Genomic DNA, 21,753 nt, shown 5'->3' on the forward strand with positions numbered 1-21,753 from the left:
GGTTTCAATTTCATGTAGCACTACTCACCTCTCAAAATGCTTTTAAAATGAGAAAGAACATTTCCTCTTAACACATATCTGCCTTAGAAGTTTCTTACATATTTATGAAAAAAAAACAGTGTGCTCTTAAACCAATTTTTAGGAAAACTTAATGTTCTATTTAACATTAACATAGACTTTAAAAAATTTACCTTTAGTTCTTGAAGCTTATCTATATAAATTTGTTTAGGTTGGTCCTCTCCTTCTTCATAAAGCCAATTTTCTGTGTCTTCCAACATTGCAGACAGTTTTTTCAAGTCCTAGATATACATTTAAGAAACACTGATGAAAAATCCTCTCCTTAGAAATAAAAAACATCAGTGAAGGAGACAATGTTTTCAAGTATAAAAAATTAAATTTCATATTTTTCTGACTTTTTAATTCATAAACATGTTCATCATACTTCTGCAAACTGGAAAAATAACTAAGACGCATTCCTAAATGTGTTCAACAAGATTGCCAATAATGCATTTAATACATTTACATAATTTGTATTAGCAGTATAAAGGAAATGCTTAAGTAGTTCTAAAATTGTAAAATTTAGACTTACCTCTTGAGTGATAAACTTCTCATAGACAGTGCCCAGCTTGTCTCTAAAATCATATACATATTCTTCAACAGCATTCTTAGCATCATTTCTTTCTTTCTCCAACTTATCTTGCATTATCATTTTCCCCTATTCAAAGAGTTTCAGATTGGTTGCCATTAAGAATGTTAGGGAGTTAGGGAAATGCAAGCCAAAACCACAATGAAATATCACTGCATACCTACTAGGATGACTAAATCAAAAAATAAAATCTAAGTGTTGATGAGAAGGTGGAGAATTTGAAATGTTTGTACATTGCTGTGGAGAAAATAAAATGCTGCTGCTGTGACAGAAAAGTCTTGAGGTTCCTCAAAAAGCTAAACAAAGAATTACGATATGACCCAGCGATTTCACTACTGCTATATATCCAAAGGGACTGAAAGCAGGAATTCGAACAGGTGTTTGTATGCCAGTGTTCACCACAGCATTATGCATAATAGCCAAGAGGTGGAAACAACTGAATTGCATGTAACAGAATGAATGGATAAATAAAATGTATATATGCACATGGAATATTATTCTATTATAAAAATTCTGATAGATGTTACAACATGGATAAACCTTGAAAACATTTTGCTAAATGCATTAAGTCAGACACAAAAGGACAAATATTGCATGATTATATTTATACAATAAGTATTGTATAATTACATTCATCTACAATAGGCCAATTCACAGAAACAGAAAGTGGACTAGAGTTCATTAAAAAAACCCGCACAGACTATGTTATGTCATTGCACTGAGGTTCAAACCCTCAGCTCCCCATTTATTAGCTATGAAATCTCAGCCAAGTCACCTAGCCTCTCAGCCTCCGTTTTCTTATCCAAAAACAGAGAGCACGACTGTGACTAGCTCATGCGGAGGTCAGTAAAACTGACATGGCACAGGGAAAATATGTAGTCCAGCACCTGACACACCTGGTGCTGAAAAAGACGCTAGCCCGGGACTGCAGTCTAGCGGTGATTCTGAGCGTTGGAGAGAGACTACCTGGATGCAAATGAAAGGTTACTCTCTGACTTTGGGTGATTTAGTCCACCTATTCCTGTTTCCTCATCTGTAAAATGTAGGTCTCTAGCAGTGCAGACACATCATAGGGTTGTTCTGAGGATTAAAGAAGCCATCAAAGTGTTTAAGATGTCAGCAAAAATTACTGGTTATTATCAAAAGCAAAAAAAAAAATAATCAGAGGATTGTAATAAAGAACAAAATTTTCATTTTAACAAAAGCAGCATTTTAAACACAAAACTTCAGTGAACTGACATTTGTGAATTTAAAATAGTGAGATGCTTAAAAACTTTAGAAATAATTTTATACTCAAAATTTGCCATAATTGTGCTTTCCCATAATCATTCCTTTGGGAAAATTAATCTCAAAACACACAAATTCTGAATTTATCAGGGTCTGCAGGAATGCTTTAGTCACATAAAATGCAGCTTTCAATAATTAATGAATTGCTGTGATATGGGCCGGTACTAAAAAGAGCAAGCACTAATGTCAATTCCTAGAATAATGTGCAGCAGACAGCAGAATGGTAGGGCACTTCAAAGAAAACTGACCTTCTTTAATGCCAGCCACGCCTGTAGAAACTAGGAACCATTACTTAAATGTAAATTTTAAAAATAAAAATAAATGACCTCTTAACTACTGGTAAAGAAACAAAACTCTTTCCTTCAAGAGACTAAAATTAAACATTTAGAGATGTAAAGAAAATTTCAAGAATGTCAACAGATGTTGAATAGTACTAAATGAAAGTCAGAAAGCATTCGGATGGGTCCTTCATCTTTCAGGGCAACACATCAGCGGAGGGGAGCTGCTAATGCTTCCCGGTGTGAGCCGCCTGCCTGGCTGTCACTGCTACAGACAACAGGAAAGGGTGAGAATCATTACTGCTGGAAGGGTCTTCCCCTGCAGCAGAGATAACTGTGATTTTCACATAAGTAAGATAAAACTAAAGTGTACATGACATTATAATACAGCTCGATATTATGCTCAACGTAAAGTGGTTCAACGATCTACTGAGTTCCTTGGGCACACAGGCTAGTTCCCCCGTATGGGGGATAATCACTGGCTTCCACAGAAATCTCAGAACGTACTACCACCTGTTTTAACATCAACTCAGATTTATATACCTCATTTTCAATGTAGCTATTCAGGAGATCTTGGCCCAATTGTCTACACAGGCTGCTCTGGATAGGTAGATCAATGCTCTTGATTCTCCCCTTTTTAATGGTCTGGTTTAATCGGTCTTGTTTGTCTGAGGGAGCTGACTGCAAAAGAAATGCAAGAGAATAATAATGTATATTTCCAAAACGAGTAAGAATTTACATTTCTAGTTTTACAAAGAGAATAACAATGTAAATTTCTAAAACTAATAACAATGTAAAGTCTCTAAAACAACTACAAAGGAAACGTGGAGGAAACCAAGGGGGCGGGATCAGGGGAGGGAGGTGGGTTTGGCTGGGGTGAGAGGGAGTGCTGGGGGGGAAATGCAGACAACTGCACTTGAACAACAATAAAAAGAGTAAAAAAACAGATTCAAAACTATTTTCAGATAAAACAAAAAAGAAAAACGAACAAAACTTGTCATCTACTCCATTTTACTTGAAAATACTGTTCCAGCCCCGACCGATGGGGCTCAGCTGGTTGGGGCACCAGCCTGCACTGCGGTGCAGTCCCTGGTGGGGATGCGCATGAGAGGCAACCGATGCATGTCTCTCTCCCTCTCTTTCTCCCTCCCTTCCCCTCTCCCTAAAAACAAATACATAAAATCTTTAAAAATACTACTTAAATGCTGATAGTAGTTTATACTCTGTGTATACACTAAGTCTTTCTACATAAAAAGTATTGAGCTGGAAATACATACAAAACCATAATTAGATGCTACTTCACACCCACTAAGATGGCTATAATATAAAAAATGAAAAATGACAAGAGTTGGTGAGGATGTAGAGAAACTGGAACCCTCATTCATTGCTGGCAAGATTGTAAAATATTGAACCATTTTGGGAAAGAAGTTTCTCAAAATATTAAACACAGACACACCATATAACCCAGCAATTCCAGTCCTAGGTACATGCCCAAGAAAAATGAAAGTATACATCCACACCAAAACTTATATGTGATTGTTCATAATAGAATTATCCATAACAGTCAAAAAGTGGTAACAACATAAATGTCCATTAGCTCATAAACAGATAGATAAAATGTGGTATGCATCCATCCATACAATGCAAAATTATTCAGCTACAAATGGGAATGAAGTACTGATACATCCTACAAGCTGGATGAACCTTGAAAACATTAGTGAAAGAAGCCGTTCACAAAGAACCACGTACTGTAGCTGCACAAAGGGTCCAGCACAGGCAAACCTGGAGAGACAGAAAGATCAGTGGGTGCTGGGGCTGGCAGGGAGAGGCCTGGGGAAAAACAGCGACTGCTAATGGGCGCAGGGCTTCTTTCTGGAGTGATAAAAATGTAAAATTGATTGTGATGATGGTCACAAAAGTCTGAGTATATTATACACCACTGAACTGAATTAAATGGGTGAATTGCATGGTATGTAAACTATATCTTGCTTAATAAAGCTGTTAAAAGCAAAAAAAAGTGAGTAAAATTAAAAATTTAGAAAAATGAGTTTCAGGTTTTCAATTACTTAAGAGCCTAGGATTTATAACTGAACCTTTATAACCTCTGGGAAAAGAATCTATATGGTTAACCCACGCAGAAAAAGTTCTGTTCGGGTTAGGAAAATCTATTGAAGATGACAATTTAGAGCAGTAGCCATATTTATGTAGGTGACTGGGGTAGGGTCTCTCTCTTCTTTCACTGGCAATGATACCATTTTTTAAATTAAATTTATTGTGGTGACATTGGTTAATAAGATTTTATAAGCTTCAAGCACACATTTCTGTGATACATGATCTGTACATTGCACGGTGTACCCATCTTACATCACCACGTATTTCACTCCCTTTATTCACTCCCTTTTCTTCTTGCCCATACCCCTCCCTCTGTTGTCTGTGTCTGAGTTTTTGTCTTATTTATTCATTTGTTGCTTTCAGTTTTATATCCTACATATGAGCGAAATCATAAGGTTTTTGACTTTTTCTATCTGACTTATCTCACTTAGGATGAGAAAGGAAAGGATGTCTTAGTAAAACAAAGACTCTCAATAACAAAGTTGTTCATCCTTTAAATTTTTACTTTAAAAATACTTGTTTTTGCACAAAGAAAAATACCTTATAATATGCAGCCAAATGCTTACAGTAGTTAACTTTGAGATGCAGGGTTATTGCTAATTTTTCTTCATTTGGCTTATTCCATTTTCTGTTTTCTCTGAGACTGTATGATTTTTTTAAAGTTTCAGTTATTTATTTTTAGACAGAGGGGAAGGGAGGGAGAAAGAGAGGGAGAGAAACACCAGTGTGTGGTGCCTCTCATGTGCCCCCTACTGGGGACCTGGCCCGAGTAACCCGGGCATGTGCAACTGGGAATGGAGCTGGTGACCCTTTGGCTCCCAGGCCGGCACTCAGTCCACTGAGCCACACCAGCAGGGAACGACTGTACAATTTTTAATGAGGAAAGAAATTACCAAAAAGCACATTTTTTCTGACCAAAAAGTTAATTTTACTTATAGTATTATCAGAGTTCATTCTTTAAAATACCCTCTATAATAGAAATCTTTGAAATGTCTTTATTCTTGTCTATGTGCTTTCTATACAGTTATACAACGGTAAGAATAAAAATATCAAGTGTATTAAAAGCATGAATTATAAAGTAAATAGATGAACTTGAATTATCAATCTCAAAAAGACACAACCATAAAAACAGTAAAACAAACCTTTGTTTTGGTTCCTGTATGATCAATCTCCTCTTCTGGGGTGTGCTCAGCGTGACATTTTTGATGACCTTCTTCTTGGTCAACCTGCATTTTATCCTGAAAATAAAGTATGAAAAAGTATGTAACTGATAGTAATATTTGTATTATATTTACATTTAATAAACAGCATCTTAGAGTTCAAGCTTGTTTTGAACTGTGTGAACAGAGTAAAAGAGAAGCTCATTTTTCCAATGAGAATAACTACAAATAACAGGTAATTAAAATGAAAAGATCTATTTGGTGTGTGAAAAAAAAATCTTGTTTCATTTATCTGTGGCCAAAATACCCCTCTGCAAAATAAATGGAAAATTTTCAAATCAAATTCACAAAAGCAAACTTACAATTAAAAAAGCCCAATTAAATGTGACATGAAGACAGGAAATGAAGCTAAGAACGGACTCATAGGTAAAGAGCAGGCAGACAGATATTGTGGGGGGTGAAGGGTTGGAAGGATTAAGCAAAAAGGAAAAAGGACTCATGGACACGGACAATGTGGGGAGGGGCATAAGTGGTGATGGAAAAATACAATAAAAATGTTTAAAAAAGAAATAAAACTGTGAAAGCACAAAAAATTAAAAAAGAAAAATGTTAATAAATAACGTGGGAAAAAGATACACATTTTATGTTTCACATAAATTCAACTATATCTTACAAATGTAAAAAAATACTCAAGGAAATACATCAAAATTGTCCAAGTATTTGTCTCTGAATTATTACAACATAAACAATGTTTTTAGTGTCTAAAAGACAAACTTGCAACCACATAAGAATGCCAAAATGGACTCTCCACTTGGCAAACAACCCTAAGTATTACATTTTTCTGGTTTTTCTTAATCTTATCCTCAACCATCTTCCCAAAGAGAAGAAAGCTTGGAATTCAGGAATCAGCATAATTCAGCCCTTCTATAATATATCTAGAGTTAAGCACATACAGAATATTCAGAGGGCTATCTTGAATAAATGCTTATTTGTGCCAAAGAGAAAAACAAGTTGGAAGTATTCTTTGTAGTTAAAAGGTCAATTACTTCTGATATTCCAGCTTCCCCCACCACTTCTGACTCTCCAGTTTCTCCAGCCCTATGGCTGAGAAGAGGTGAAAAAAGTGACAATGGTGAGTTGAAGTAATGTAGGAAGATACAAATACATTATTAACGCTATTTCATGTAATACTAAGAAAAAATGCTGCCAATTAAATGGCCAAAATGTTTTATCACTTAGCATTTTTACTTTATATTTATTCAAAGAGCTCTTCTAGTGTGTGCATATTTATATACCCAAAGGAAAATTAACCAAATAAAGTGGCTAAGGTAGTTCTAAAACTTCACATTCAGAACCAATGTTTCTAAATCAGTTCAGTTGTTAATGTCTGTGTTTTTCTAATATAATAATGTCCTGTGTGCCATAAAGACCATTTGTTTTAAAAATTGCTCCAGTATGGATCCCTCATTTCATTTTCTTATGAACTACTGACAGCTACTCTACAAGTTTTATGATGGTGTTTTCTTCACCTTACCAGGAGTCAGTAGGTGCTTTCATACAACCACCAGAACTTGTATTCCTCCCTTGAATGGTCAGTCCTTACACAACTTGACTAAAATGTCAAGGGTTTGCAATTGCCTACTCCTGCCATTCAGAATAACAACTAAGTTCACACGGCACAGGTGATGAGAAGTGTCATTATTACTGCCATTAGCAACAGTAAATATATAGTCATCATTTGCAAGACCCATCCAAATTTCAGGTACATTAAAAAGAAACAGCAAATCAGAAATGCTACAGAAGCAGAAAATGGGTGCCACACTATTCTTGTTTTAGTGCCCAGGATTCACTAACTTTACCAAAAGAAAACTAAAGTCTCAGCATAAAAAGTGAAGGAAATAAATGGTTATAAAGTGAAGGAAATAAATGGTTATAAAGAACTCATTCTAGAAGATATACAGTGTGCTCTCAATTTTAGTAAAAATTAATCTTAATGGATAAATTTACATGTCTGCCAAAAATTGTGAACTATAAGAAAATTAACTTTTTACCTATTATTCTTATGTTAATTTGTAAAAAACTGACTGTATCTTCGTAACACATTAGGGTATTTCCTTCTCAATTCAAGGAAGGAAGGACATAACAGCCAAATAACCCATGGGGAGAATGAAAGAAAATGCCGTGACCCTTAAATGCAGTACTTCTCAAGAGTCGTGGTAGAAATCTGATCTAATCTGGAAGGTTTTACAGTAATTATTAATGAAACAGACAAAAGACAACCTTTATAAGGATGAAACTGTCTTGAAATTTATTTTTAAAATCCATTATTTTTTTATATGACTATTTTTTCACTCTCTCTTTTTTAAAGATTTTATGTATTTATTTATAGAGAGGGGAAGGGAGGAAGAAAGAGAGGGAGAGAAACATCAATAAGTGGTTGCCTCTCACATGGCCCCCACTGGGGACGTGGCCTGCAACCCAGGCATGTGCCCTGACTGGGAATCAAACCTGCGATGCTTTGGTTTGCAGCCCTTGCTCAATCCACTGAGCTACGCCAGCCAGGTAAAATCCATGATATTTTTTACAGTTGACATACAGTATTATATTTTCAAGTGTATAACATAGTGATTAGACGTTTATATAACTTACGAAGTGATTACCCTGATGAGTCTGGCACCCATTTAGCACCAGAAATCCATTCTTAATATGCACAAATACATGAAAAATTCAGGGATCACCAATTAAGACTGGAGAAAAAATCTCACAAAGAGTATACATTAAAAGATAAAAACTTTGTGTAATGGAATGTAATCATGCTCTCCTGAGATTCCTCCATCTAGAGTACACCAAAAGTAAATGCAGTGTTAGGGTCACAAACTCTCTCATAAAGAAATAAACTGTCAAAAACATGTATTTTACTGTTACTGAATGTACAAAACATTCTTCTGCTCAGCTGCCAGACATCCCTTGAGTTCTGAAAAATTCTTTACTAGCATATATTTTTGATTTAAAAATACGCATGTGTACATTTCAAGACTTACCACTCTGAATTGGTTTTATTGTAAACTGAAGAAGCTAGCCAGAGTACATGGTTTTAATGGAAATGCAGAAGGATTGAAGAAAGATGACTCCAAACACACAAATGCACGTGCTCCACACAACACTATGAAAGATGCAGAGCCTATGATGTCTGTTACAATGTGAGAGTACAGCATTTCAAATAGAAATAGTCTTCAGTGCTTTTATTTAAAAGTTTATACTGGTTCCCACAACAGAACTTCAGAGCAAAATCTGAGTGGTTAATGTTTTCAACTATTAAAGTACTAGTAGTGATTAGAATACTGCATATTTTATTAGAGGAACTTGAAAGAGAATTTCTACACACCACATCATCTTTGCTTTCATCCTTCAAAGAAGTTTCTGTCTCCATCGGAACATCACTGTGATCCCCTTCTACATTTTGCTTCTCAATGACTGATGCACTGGCCACACTGAAGATTCCGTGGATGTTCATGCGAACTTTAACCTTCACTTTGGCGCTGTCCCCATCAGACTGTGGAAGAACATTCTGGACAGTGAAGCTCCCTTGAAGAAAAAAGAGCTTTGGTTAGTACATGGGCCTCAGGTGAACGCATTCTAACTAACTCGTTAAATTCAGTAATTTGACTATCATCTTTCCAATGCTGGCAAATAACTGTGATTATTACCACTTCCGATTAATTATTGTGGGACAGGCATTTTCCCCAGATCACCATTTTCATACCTTAATAAACTTGGTATTAATACTCAGGTTAAGCAACCTGCTCCAAATCAATCATCAATGCTAGGAAAAAGGAGAGTTGGGATTTTAACCAAGCACAATTTGACTCAGAGCAACATAACTTTTAAGTATGTTTTATAATATTGTTTTATAACAAAATTCAATTTCTGGGCTTGAAAACCAAACATAAAATTACTCCTTTTTGCTACAAGCTTTGAAAAATCATAATCATCTTGGTGATTTCATAAAGTAATTTTAAACTTTTCTGAATTTTTCCTGTAGCAAAATTGCTGTTATCAACTCACTAATACCTACAGAGGTCATATGAATTTTTCACTTCAAAAAATCTACTAATGTTTTATTTTTAAAAAATCTCAAATATATAATGATATCCATAGCGGAGAGAGAATACTGGGCAGAAAAACTGAGTAGTAAACAATCTAGCTGATCTGTGTTGTGGGTTGAGTTGTGTCCCTCCCCCACCCCCACCCCGTTTATACAACGAAGTCCTACTGTCCAGTACCTCAAAAGGTGATTTAAAGACAAGGTCTTTACAAAGGTCAATCCAGTAAAAATGAGGTTATCAGTCTAGGCTCTAATCCAGTGACTGGCATGTTCATTTAGAGACAGATGCACATACAGTGAGAATGGCATGCGAACATGAGATGGGCATCGATTACATGCCAAGGAGAGAGGTCTAGAATGGACCCTTCCCTCACAGCCCTCAGAAGGAAGCAATCCTGCCAGCTCCCTGATTTCAGACTTCTCCCCTCCAAAATGTACGACAAATTTCATTGTTTAAGCCACTCAGTTTGTGTTACTGTGTTACAGAAACCCTAGAAAGCTAATACCTCCTTCAATAATTTGTATCTACTGATTTAAATAATGTACTTGAGCCTTGGCTGGTGTGGCCCAGTGGACTGAGTGCTGGCCTGCAAACCAAAAGGGTCACGGGTTCAGTTCTCGGTCAGAGCACACGCCCGGGCTGTCCGCCAGGTCCTCAGTCAGGGATGTGTGAGAGGCAAACGATGGATGCTCCTCCCCCTTTCTCCCTCCCCGCTCTCTCTAAAAGTAAATTGATAAAATCTTTTAAAGAAGAAAAAAGGTGTATTAAATTTAAAATAAATAAACAATGAACTTGAAATATTTATCGTCCCCTTTCTAGCCTGCCAATAAAAGAGGCACCTAGAGAATCTCACAACTTAAAAATTATTCTTTCTCTTTTAAATGATAGAAAATCATGCTTGTTTTGTATCTACTAAAAAGATTACTCAACTACAGTCTCCCATTCTCACTTTCATATTAATTCAATGATACTCACTTTATTTGTTGACAATGAGGTTGAGTTTAAAATCAGAATATGTAATCAGTGTGGCAGCACAATTTCAACTTACTGATTTAGAGTTTTTCCATAAAAAATAATCCTTACCCAAAACTTTCAAGCCAATTACAGAGCACTTTATTTAAATACAGATGTCAAAATGAATTAAAAATACACAACCTGCTGCTATATACCAGAAATGAACTCTGGGCACTAAAAAGTACATGTTTAGAAAAAGGTATGAATATCTTTCTTTTAAAATCCAGTGCTCACTTAGCTTAAATATCAACTTATTTTTTCCTTGATTCAAATATTACCATGTTATTTATGAAAATATAAAATTTATGAAATTGTTTTCTTGCGTTCTCTTACCAATTCTTGGATCAGGATAAGGCACTTCATGTATATTAGTGTAGAATGCTTCTAGTTCAAATGGTTCCTTCTTGTGGAAAGTAATGACTTTTGAGAATGGGGCAGGATGGTTCTTACAGAATACTTCACATTCCCTAAAGTGGAGTGGGAAAACTCAGTTCAAAACAAAGAGAAAGTTGCTTATGAAAATAATTACAGACTCCATCTCATTATTAATTCATAAGCAGCAATTATAAAGACTTCTCTCTATGTACAAATGTACAGAAAAAGAAACCAACTGCACTACAAACCTGACAGATTTATGCCTCAGTGTTTTTAGAATGTCTGTTATAGTAATAATTCTACAAAAAAGAAAAGAATTATTAATACCTGAGAATAGGTATATCCTTAAGGCCTATACATATAGGGGTTATTTTTTTGCTCACATCTGAGGACCAAATCCTACCCACTGGTTTCCAAAATACACATCATATCTAACCCTTTTTATTCTAACTTATTTAAAAAGGAACTTTTATTTGGAAATAATTTCAAACTCACAGAAGGGTGCAAAAAGAAAGAGCGGACAAATAACACCTGTATGTATCTTTGACCAGATCTGCTACGGTTAACAGTGCATCCCATTTGTTTCATAATCTGAGTGCAATATACTGTCTGTGTGTATATTGTTTCCCTGAAAGAACTGAAGGTGCTAGATACATTTACGGTCTTTTACCCCTAAATACTTCAATGTGTATTTCCTAACAGAGATATTCTCCAATATAACCACAGTGCAACTGTCACCTCTATAACTTTACACTGATACTTTAATCTATAATCCAAATTTCAATTTTTTCAGTTGATATAATAATGTCATTTGTACTATTTTCTTCTTTCTAGTACAAATCTTAAAACCTACAAAGTGATTCCTAATCCTTAAATAATGTAACAGGTTTATAACTCTTGTTTATAGTGTCCCAGAAACTCACTCTTTAATACATAGCATCATCCTATTAATTATGCAAGATTTGAAAATTTCATATTCATGGACCTTTTCTTCTCTGCCCAGGTATTGAAGAATCTACCACCATTACTTTCTATTTTCTTATTGTAGTCACTACAATATATTTAATTTTCAATTTAACTCTCCTATGTTTTTTGTAATTTTTTTTCTGGATCACTTATACCTTTAACTGAAATTAGCTTAAAGAAGGTATTTCTTGCCTCAATATTGACATAAAAGGCATGCCATTTAAATGTTCTGTAAAACATTCAGATCAGATTGATAATCCATATTTTTGAAATTTGTGCAAACATTTCTATTTCTTGGGGGTGTGGATATATGAGTATATAGTATATTATACAGATCAAACTTTTAAATGCAACTTCAAAACCTAAATGAAGGTTTAATTTACTGTATAAGCTATCTTTCTGAAAAATAGTAAAATAAAATATGGTATTTAAAAGAAGTTATTTTTATAGAGAAGCAAGCTATTTAAATCCTGGGCAGTTCATGGAAAAGAAAATATAAATTCAATAAAAGTATGAAAGGGTTACAGTCTACAATAGTTAGAAATACAAATAGAATGACACAGTAGTATAGTTTTACTGTTAGAACGTGAAATTTAAAAGTATAGGAGAAAATTGAGCTAAAACGGTTAATCTAAGGCACTGTTAATAGGAATATAAACCGACATATCAGTTTAGTGAATAATCTGGCAGTATTAATTAAGATAAGGTCACACTCTGGCTCAATTTCACTCCTACATAGTTATCTCATAGATATACCAAATATAACTAAACAAGCATGTTTCTAAAAGCACTGCTCAAAACAGGAAGAATATGACTTTCAAATGTATTGGTTAAATTAATTGTGGCACATATGTTGTTGAAAAAAGTTCTTGTCTGTTGGTGAGGAAAGGTAATATAGAACATATTTTAAAAAGCAAGTTGCACTGGAGATACATAGATGATCAATGTATGCATTAAAAAGTGCATGCTTTTGTTCTTTAGTATTAAAAAAATACTGGATAGATATACTTAGCTGATAATAATGGTTAACTCTGTAAATGGGCTAAGGAGAAGATGGGGTATGGCAAACGCAGTTTTTTAAATTTTTATATTTCTATGCTGTGATTTTTATTAGAAAATGAGAATGTTCTACTTTTATAAAATATACCGTTATGATTTATAGATCATATATGATTTTAATTTTTTTCTTAGATTTCATGTAATGTGTTTGAGAACTTTAAGAAGTGTAAATTCCTTTAATTTACAAAAGTAGATTCAGATGGTTATTTATGACAAGCTCTAACCAAAGCTTTCAAAAGTAACTCACCCAGTTCCATCTTCAGAAGAGGTCTTCCACCTTAGTGTGACCGAATAGGGCACAACGTCCGTGATGGAAAACTCGCGCACTTTAAATGCCGGCGAGAGAATCGCACACTGCAAATGAGACGCGCACCGTGATCAAACCCACACACACAAAATACGCCCTAGCTCACCCTTGATTAAACTGCTTCATGAAGTCCCTATAATAAAGCTGTTACACTTTAAAAATTACCGTTTAAAGATAACTAGTTAAAATTTAAAAGTGTCAGAGTACTCTTTCTATGACCTTACAAAAATTAATATATTTTAAAATATCAAAAAAAGAGTTTTAAAGGGGAATAATTTCACAGACTCATAAAATAAAAATGTTCTTTCAGTAGAGTTACAGAGACATATTGTCTTATGATAGTTTAAAAATATACATAGGAAAGACATAAGACTTACTTTTCAAGAATAATTGCAATTTACTTTTAGCCTTTTTATAAATGGTTAGAACAGATAATATTCAAACTCCTTAGGCCTATCACCATGTTTCCAGTAAAATACACATGAAAAAGAGACTAATAACCATACCTGTAATGCACATCCTCTCGCAACAGCTTCATCAGCATTTAACGTGGTGCTTATGTCTTTAAGGAAGAATTTAGTAATCTGTTCCTTCACTGCAGGAATTCGCGTTGCTCCCCCTACAATTTCTATACTACTTATGTCTTCACGTTGTAAGTCTGGAAAACAAAATGTTTTTAACTGAGAAAAATAAGATAATATTTTACGACAACGTGAGAAGTTGAACTTGCAAAGTACTTCTTTACAAAGTGGATCTTTTCAATTGCTCAAAATAAGAACAAAAGGTGAGATTTAATAAACACCAATTATCTATGTGCTGGGCACTGCACTTGGTCCTGGCGGCAGAGTGGCAATAAGGACAAGCACCTCACAGGCTTTAAGTGACTCTCCAGAGCCCTTCAATGTTCTAATTTCCACCTCAAAAATCCCCACAGAAAGTAATGTTTTTAAAGGACAAAATATGCTTCTTTCCTTGGAAATAGTTTTCAATTTAAAAATTTTTTTCTACAGAAGCTACTTTTCATCAGTTAACAAAAACTGGAACAAAAAGCAATCATGTCCCCATTTCTACTTTATTTTCATTCTTAGAATCTTCTAAACACCTCAGATTTTACTAGCCTTAGTTTTATGATGTAAACAATAAAATAAGCCAGTAGTTCTTAAAAACCTAGATTTCCAGTGCCCTACTTTTAAGGATAGTTATAATCCCCTCTTCTGAAATGAGAGACAAATCTTAAAACAACACATTAAGTTTTATAATTTTTACCATTTCCTGCACCAGCAATTTTCAACATTTTTCATCTTGTGGCACATACAAATTAATTACTAAACTATACAGAAAGCTATGTTATGTTGGCCATTGTCATTTTTTTCTTTGACAATCACAGGGAAAAGAGGTGCCTCTGACAAAATAGTCAGTATTGCAAGTGTTGAAAACTCTCGAGCACAATGACTGAACATCGCTGCCCCAGGTCAACAGCCTGGCGCCTGTGGTGGGGGAAGGTGGGGAGGAACAAGTGGGCATGAGTGGAGACCTGACCTTGGGTGGTGAACACCCCACACAGTGTACAGGTGATGTGTTGTGGAATCGTGCCCCTGACACCTGTATAGTTTTGTTAACCACTGTCACCCCAATAAATTCAATAAAATAGTGAAAGAAAATCACTGTCCTATATCATTCATGTGAATAATGCCATGCCACAGTTTTGATGGTTGGTCTAATAATCTCCACTTACTAGCTTGTTCCATCACTGCTTTTAATGGTGGTTCAACTCTGGCAAAGAGCGGAGCACATAATTGCTCAAATTGAGCCCTGTGAGAAAATGAAATAAAATTCATCATTTTGAGATCTAAAAATTGAGCACATCTTCTCAAATAACAGAATCTAACATTATAAAACGAGCAAACACTTTTCCAACTGAAAACATACACGGTACCTGTTCATTTTACTAGAAACATCAAGGTCATTCATGAAACACTCAATGTTCAGTGGAAGATCTGATGCATTCGCACTCATTAGCTTCTTTAGTTTTTCACATTCCTGATATAAACGCAACAAGGCCCGAGAGTTCTCTTTCACATATATCTTATATTTGGTCTTGAACTCGTCACAGAAGTAGTCTACTAAAGCCTCATCAAAGTTCCTGCCACCCAAATATGGATCAAAGGTAGTAGCCAAGACCTGTTTAATTGAAAACCAGAAATGAATTTTCAGAAAAATAGATGCTTTCAAACAAACAAAGAAACCTCTTAAAAACAAAATTAAAGCCAACTTGTCAAAAATCACACAAGTGCCAATTTTGAAATCACTTATATTTATTATAATTGATATTAGCCAACATATTTACCCACTCTGAATTAATCTGCTTCAGGTTACAGATCAACATATAATTTAAGAATAATTCCAGTTCTGAAATAATTGAGTTATAACTTAAAACTTTACCTCTACACATCCTCTGATTCTACAATAGCACTGAAGGCCAAAAAACAAGTTTAACAGAACCAAGAAATAGTCCTAAACATGTAACCAAAAACAAGGCAGCCAAAAACCTGATCCAAGGATTAAATCTAAAATACTATAGTATAAATGGTCAATTTATAGACCAGGGATGAGGCCTTCAATTATTAAAAAAAAAAAAAACTAACCTATTTTTATAAAAATACAGAACAAACAAAATAATACATGAGAGGCCAAAAAGAAAAGAGCCAAGTGTGAGGAAAAGAGACAAGGATTCAGTATGGTAAGCTTGTTGAGCAATAAACCCTAGCTAGCAACTGGGTGGAACAGGAATAGATAAGTCACAAACTTCAACACTCGAGCTCCAGAAACCATAGGACCAAGACATCTAATCTCTCTCTCCAGGGAAGAGGCCAGAAATGACTACTTACAAAAGTGACTACTAAAAAAATCCCACTGTTTGTGTGTTTTGTCTGCTTTTTTTCACAAGGATGGGTGGTGGAATGGGGTAAACATGATGGTTGTACTTGAGTATAATCTGGTTGGAAAGTCTTCCCACAGACTTCTCACTACTCACTTCTTCTTATTGTCCAAAATGAAATGCAAAACCGTGCTTATATGCAGTTAGTGTAAATGTGCATCCTTTTGGAGAGAGGACCATAGCTTCTATCAAACGTTCCAATGTTTCTATGCTCTACAAATTATGGATCACTCTAAAGCAAAGGTCCCCAACTCCTGGGCAGTGGACAGGTACCACTTAGGAACCAGCAGCAAAGCTCACCTGAGCTCTGCCTCCTGTCTCCTCCCTTCCCCCCATCCACAGCAGGGAAGTGACGCTCACCTGAAGCTCACTTTTCATTTTCCTTAAGTTAAAATGCAAGACTAACTACCAAGGATTAAACCAATTTACCGAAAACTACCCCACATTCATGTGAGTCATCTCCACTTACTTTTCTGATTACAAGAATATTATTGTAATATAAACTGTAAGACAAAAGGCTCTAAAAGGTGTTGGATCACCCAAAACAATTCATCATCTATGTAAATTCTACACATGTACACAATGGAGAGAGAGAATGTGTACCTCTTGATAAGACAATCAATGTAAAAATGAATATAAAATCAAATACAAACTACAAGAAGCACATAGAAGTAAATGATGTCACACTGTAGAACATTTTCATCAGAACTCCCAGATGCAAAGGTTTCTAAAAACAACAGAATCATTTTATAAAATGTTTCCTAAGTATATTTAAAGATGAATATATAAATTTACACTCCATGATAGCTGATGTAACACCAACAATATAAATAGCAAACACATATTACAGTATCTACTATGTGGCATTCTAAGCATTTTATATATGTTAACTCATTTTGTCCTCAAAAATTCTGAGATCGTTTCTTATATTAGCCTCAGATGAGAAACTTAAGGTTTAGGGAGGTTAAGTAGTTGTTCAAGGTCACAGTTTTTATGTAGCAAAGCCAGGATTTAAACCCAGGCATTAAAGTCTTCTATATAGTCTTATATGCTCTGAACCATAAAAGTAAAATACTGCAAATCATTTATTTACTTACTTTAAGTTTTCCTTTGTTAAAAGCACAAACTGAGACTTGGTAGGCAGAATGTCCCATATCAATAAATGCTACATTTCTTGGTTTCTCATCTAACGGGGGAAGATCCTGTTTATAAATTCCATATGCTAGTGCAACTATGTAAGAACAAAAAAATTAGGTTAATTCCAGCATAGCCATCATGTGGAAAACAGATAAATCGCATTAATGCGGAACACGTTAATACTCAGTAGAGTACATGTACAGCTCACATATCATAAAAATGTACACTTAAAACTTACATTATCTTATTTACCAATATCATTCCAATACATTTAATTAAAAAGAAAAGATAATACAGAGAACACAATTAATTTCAAAGTAACCTAACTTTTCATAACTTGCTTCATGTTTTTAATTTAACTTTTTCATTACCTATTTGTAACTCTACATTAGTGATCCTTACAGCTAATGTAAGAAATGCTTAACTTCTGCAAAATGTTGTACTCCAAAATGACAAGCTTACAAGAATTAGTACATGATAGTTAAAAATGAATGTTTTGCATTAGTTATAAAAATACTGTAAGAGTATTTTTCTAACATGATTTCAAACTGCAAAGTGCTCACCTGCAGTAGTTTCATTCATTAATCTCAAGCAGTTTAAACCTGCAACCTGGGCTGCGGCCATGACGGATCGTCTCTCAGCATCCGTGAAAAAGCTGGGAATCTGGTATTTAAGAATGATTACTGTATTAATTTGATATATTTTGCTCACATGTTTCATCAGCCAAAAAATGAAAAATTACACTAAAACTTGTGTACAGCTTAAGGCAAAGAATGGTGTTTTAATTAAATAAATGAGAAAACACACTCTTTTTTTTAAGTTTATCATTTCTATACCATGAAATGTTGACCTATAAAATGTTGACATAAAGTAAAAACACAAACTTAAAGCAAATAAGATGGAGTAAGGACGTCTGGCCTACATGGAGGTGTGGGTACATACACTTTGCTTCTTAGCCCAACCCAAACGAGGACAACCACCAATTTAAAAACAAAAAACAACCAGAACAGCCAGAAAATCAAACTGTATGGAATTCTGACAACCAAGGAGTTAAAGAAGAAACATTCATTTAGATTGGTGGGAGGGCAGAGACGGGCAGCCAAGTGGAGAGGACATGGCAAGGCAAGGGACCTGGTGGGTGAGGAGGCAGCTGGTGGGCCCGGCTGTCACATATTTGGGTGTGGATAAACCAGAAGGAACACACCACACAACCCAAGGCTCCAGCATGGGGAAATAAAGCCTCAAAACCTCTGGCTGTAAAAACCTGTGGGGGCTGTGGCAGTGAGAGAAACTCCCAGCCTCACGGGAGAGTCCTTCGGAGGGATCCACAGTGTCCTAGAAGGTACACAAGCCCACCCACTAGGGGATCAGCACCAGAGGGCCTAATTTGCATTTGGGTATCAGGGGAAGTACTGAAAGCTGGCTGAGAGCTGAGCAAGTGGCATTGTTTCCTCTTGGACCCCTCCCCCACATACAGTGCCACAGCTAGGTGGTCCTACCCTGGAAAATATCTAAGGCTCTGCCACTTACTAAGTAACAAGCACACCGAGACAAAAAAAATAGGGCCTAAATGGAAGAACAGATCAAAGCTCCAGAAAAAATACAACTAAGCAATGAAAAGATAGCCAATCTATCAGATGCAGAGTTCAAAACACTGGTAATCAGGATGCTTACAGAAATGACTGAATATGGTCATAAAATAGAGGCAAAAGTGAAGGCTATGCAAAGTGAAATAAAGGAAAATGTACAGGGAACCAACAGTGAAGGGAAAGAAACTGGGACTCAAATCAATGATGTGGAACAAAAGGAAGAAATAAACATCCAACCAGAATAGAATGAAGAAACAAGAATTCAAAAAAAATGAGGAGAAGCTTAGGAACCTCCAGGACAACTTTAAAAGTTCCAACATCTGAATCATAGGGATGCCAGAAAGACAAAAGAAGAACAAGAAATTGAAAACTTATTTGAAAATATAATGAAGAACAACTCCATTCTGGCAAAGGAACTAGACATGCAAGTGCAGGACACTCAGAGAGTCCCAAAGAAGTTGGATCCAAGAAGAAACACACAAAGACACATCATAATTAAATCATCCAAGATTAAAAATAGAGAATCTTAAAAGCAGCAAGAAAAAAGGAGATAGTTACCTACAAAGGAGTTCCTACCTGACTATCAGCTGATTTCTCAAAAGAACCTTACAGACAAGAAGGGTCTGGAAAGAAGTATTCGAAGTCACCAAAGGCAAGGACCTACATCCAAGATTACTCTATCCAACAAAGCTATCATTTAGAATGGAAGGGCAGATAAAGTGCTTCCCAGATAAGGTCAAGTTAAAGGAGTTGATCATTACCAACCTCTTATTATGTGAAATGTTAAAGGGACATTAACATCTATTTCTATCTAGAGGATCAGAAACTATGAACAGTAAAATGACAACAAACTCACAACTATCAACAACTGAACCTGAAAGACAGAAACAAAAACTCAAAAAACAACTAGAACAGGAACAGAATCACAGAAATGGAGATCACCTGGAGAGTTAACAGCAGGGAGGGTGTAGGGCAGAATGAGGGAAATGTTACAGGGAACAAGAAGCATAATTGGTAAACACAAAATAGACAGAGGGAGGTTAAGAATAGTATGGGAAATGGAGAAGCCAAAGAACTTGTATGCACGACCCACGGACATGAACTAAGGTGGGGGAATGCTGGAGGGAAGGGGGATACAGGGCAGAGGAGGATAAAGGAGAGGGAAAAAAAAGGGACAACTGTAATAGCATAATCAATAATATACTTTAAAAAGATAAAATAATAATCCAGGATTTCCAAAATCCAGGATTTTTATGCTGGTCTGACCTATGAAAAAATATATTTATGTTCATCTTTAATAATGAAAAAGTAAAAACCAAAGGGTATGTTAAAATAAGATTAAATATATTATGGTATACCTATTTAATGGAATCCTATGTAGCTTTTAGAAAGAATCAAGTAGAAATGAATTGTCATGGAATAGTATCTCTAATTCTTTTGTAAAAAAGGCATGTATAACACAAATTTTTTGGTGTGTATATATATGCTACCAGAAGACTATAATGCCAAATGTTGTACTTCAAAAGGAGAGGGGAATTAGATTTCAGGGGACTTATGATGAGCATGGTTCTTTTAAGATCACCAAAACACGTTAAATATATTTCTATTAAAAATAAAATTCAGGCTTAAACTTACAATTAAAATTTACATACACTTGGTTCTATTAAACTAAGCAGCACTATGATCTGGTCTACGAACAGCTTTCTACAAAGCTAATTAAGTATACTTATGTACAAAATGACTTAAGTCTCTTCCAATTTTAAGTTCTGAATAAGTACACTCCAAATTTTATTGCTTTTTGAAACTAGAAATTTAACAGATGTTAAAAACCAGAAAGAACTTGAATTTTGATAAGCTTGTTTATCCTGATTTTGGTTCTATCCTCCTGACAAATACTAAATTATATGTATGGTTTGTTTAATACTCATGGAGCACTTACATATCAGGTACTTTCTTATAGCCACTAGGAATACAGTAATGCATAAAACAGAGAAAATACTTCCCCTTGCATAGCTCACAATGTGTCTACTGCACTAACTACAAAGTTAATAATGGCCAAGAAATTTATAATGCTCTTTGCTAGCACTAATTTCTGACATGAAAGTAAACCAAGTAAAACTAAATAAATTGGAATAGATTTGAATTTAAAAAGGATTTTAAAATTTACCATTCTGACATATAGTTTCAAGTGGCAGTGCGATGGGAGATTTATGAGCTCATCTGGGAAAGAACTATCAGGGTTTGACTTCTGCTTTGACCACTGTGTAAATTTTGGACGAGTTATTGAACTTCTCTGTGCCTCAGGCTTTTAATCTATGAAACTGGGGTTAATAATATCCTACACCTCTTAGTGAAGTTCTGAGAATCAAACGAGTCAATATATACTAATGCCTACAATAATGCCTGGCCAATGGTAAACCATTATGTACTATTACTAAATGGCTAGAAAACAAACTATTAAGCTTTAATATTTCTAATTTAAAAAGTTCCAAATATCTATGAAAGAAATCTAACTACTAAGTTCACTGAAGAGTTCATAATCTGATTCTGTTTTTCTAGGGACATAAGGCTCTTGCACTCACATAGCCAAGTCTAATAATATTAGAAATATATTCACATTTAGGTGACAACACATAACTTAAAAACTAATTATCAATATATAATGGGATCTCAGGAGATAAGATAAAATAATTGTTTTGTTAAGATTCCTTAAAGAAATATCTTTTCTTTCTGAAAATACTGCATGATTTATCGTTTATATGTAGAATCTACAAAAGTT

The 21,753-nt window shown here is 35.0% G+C and overlaps 1 protein-coding gene across 1 annotated transcript in view; it reads right to left on the reverse strand.

Annotated features, from left to right (window-relative positions):
- The window catches only part of HSPA4L (heat shock protein family A (Hsp70) member 4 like), a 50,426-nt gene that overhangs the window by 10,091 nt on the left and 18,582 nt on the right, over positions 1 to 21,753 (reverse strand). Inside the window, exons 6-17 of the mRNA XM_045830849.1 lie at positions 17,949 to 18,048; positions 17,346 to 17,479; positions 15,247 to 15,491; positions 15,046 to 15,122; positions 13,817 to 13,968; positions 13,251 to 13,357; positions 10,937 to 11,070; positions 8,869 to 9,068; positions 5,466 to 5,561; positions 2,755 to 2,892; positions 590 to 715; positions 192 to 299 (exon numbers count right to left, since the gene is read on the reverse strand). Of these exons, the coding sequence (XP_045686805.1) occupies positions 192 to 299; positions 590 to 715; positions 2,755 to 2,892; positions 5,466 to 5,561; positions 8,869 to 9,068; positions 10,937 to 11,070; positions 13,251 to 13,357; positions 13,817 to 13,968; positions 15,046 to 15,122; positions 15,247 to 15,491; positions 17,346 to 17,479; positions 17,949 to 18,048 (1,617 nt within the window). The remainder of the gene's footprint in view (positions 1 to 191; positions 300 to 589; positions 716 to 2,754; positions 2,893 to 5,465; positions 5,562 to 8,868; positions 9,069 to 10,936; positions 11,071 to 13,250; positions 13,358 to 13,816; positions 13,969 to 15,045; positions 15,123 to 15,246; positions 15,492 to 17,345; positions 17,480 to 17,948; positions 18,049 to 21,753) is intronic.

Source organism: Phyllostomus hastatus, unplaced genomic scaffold, assembly GCF_019186645.2.
Source record: "Phyllostomus hastatus isolate PE091 unplaced genomic scaffold, TTU_PhHast_1.1 phas_contig_159, whole genome shotgun sequence".
Taxonomy (NCBI): domain Eukaryota; kingdom Metazoa; phylum Chordata; class Mammalia; order Chiroptera; family Phyllostomidae; genus Phyllostomus; species Phyllostomus hastatus.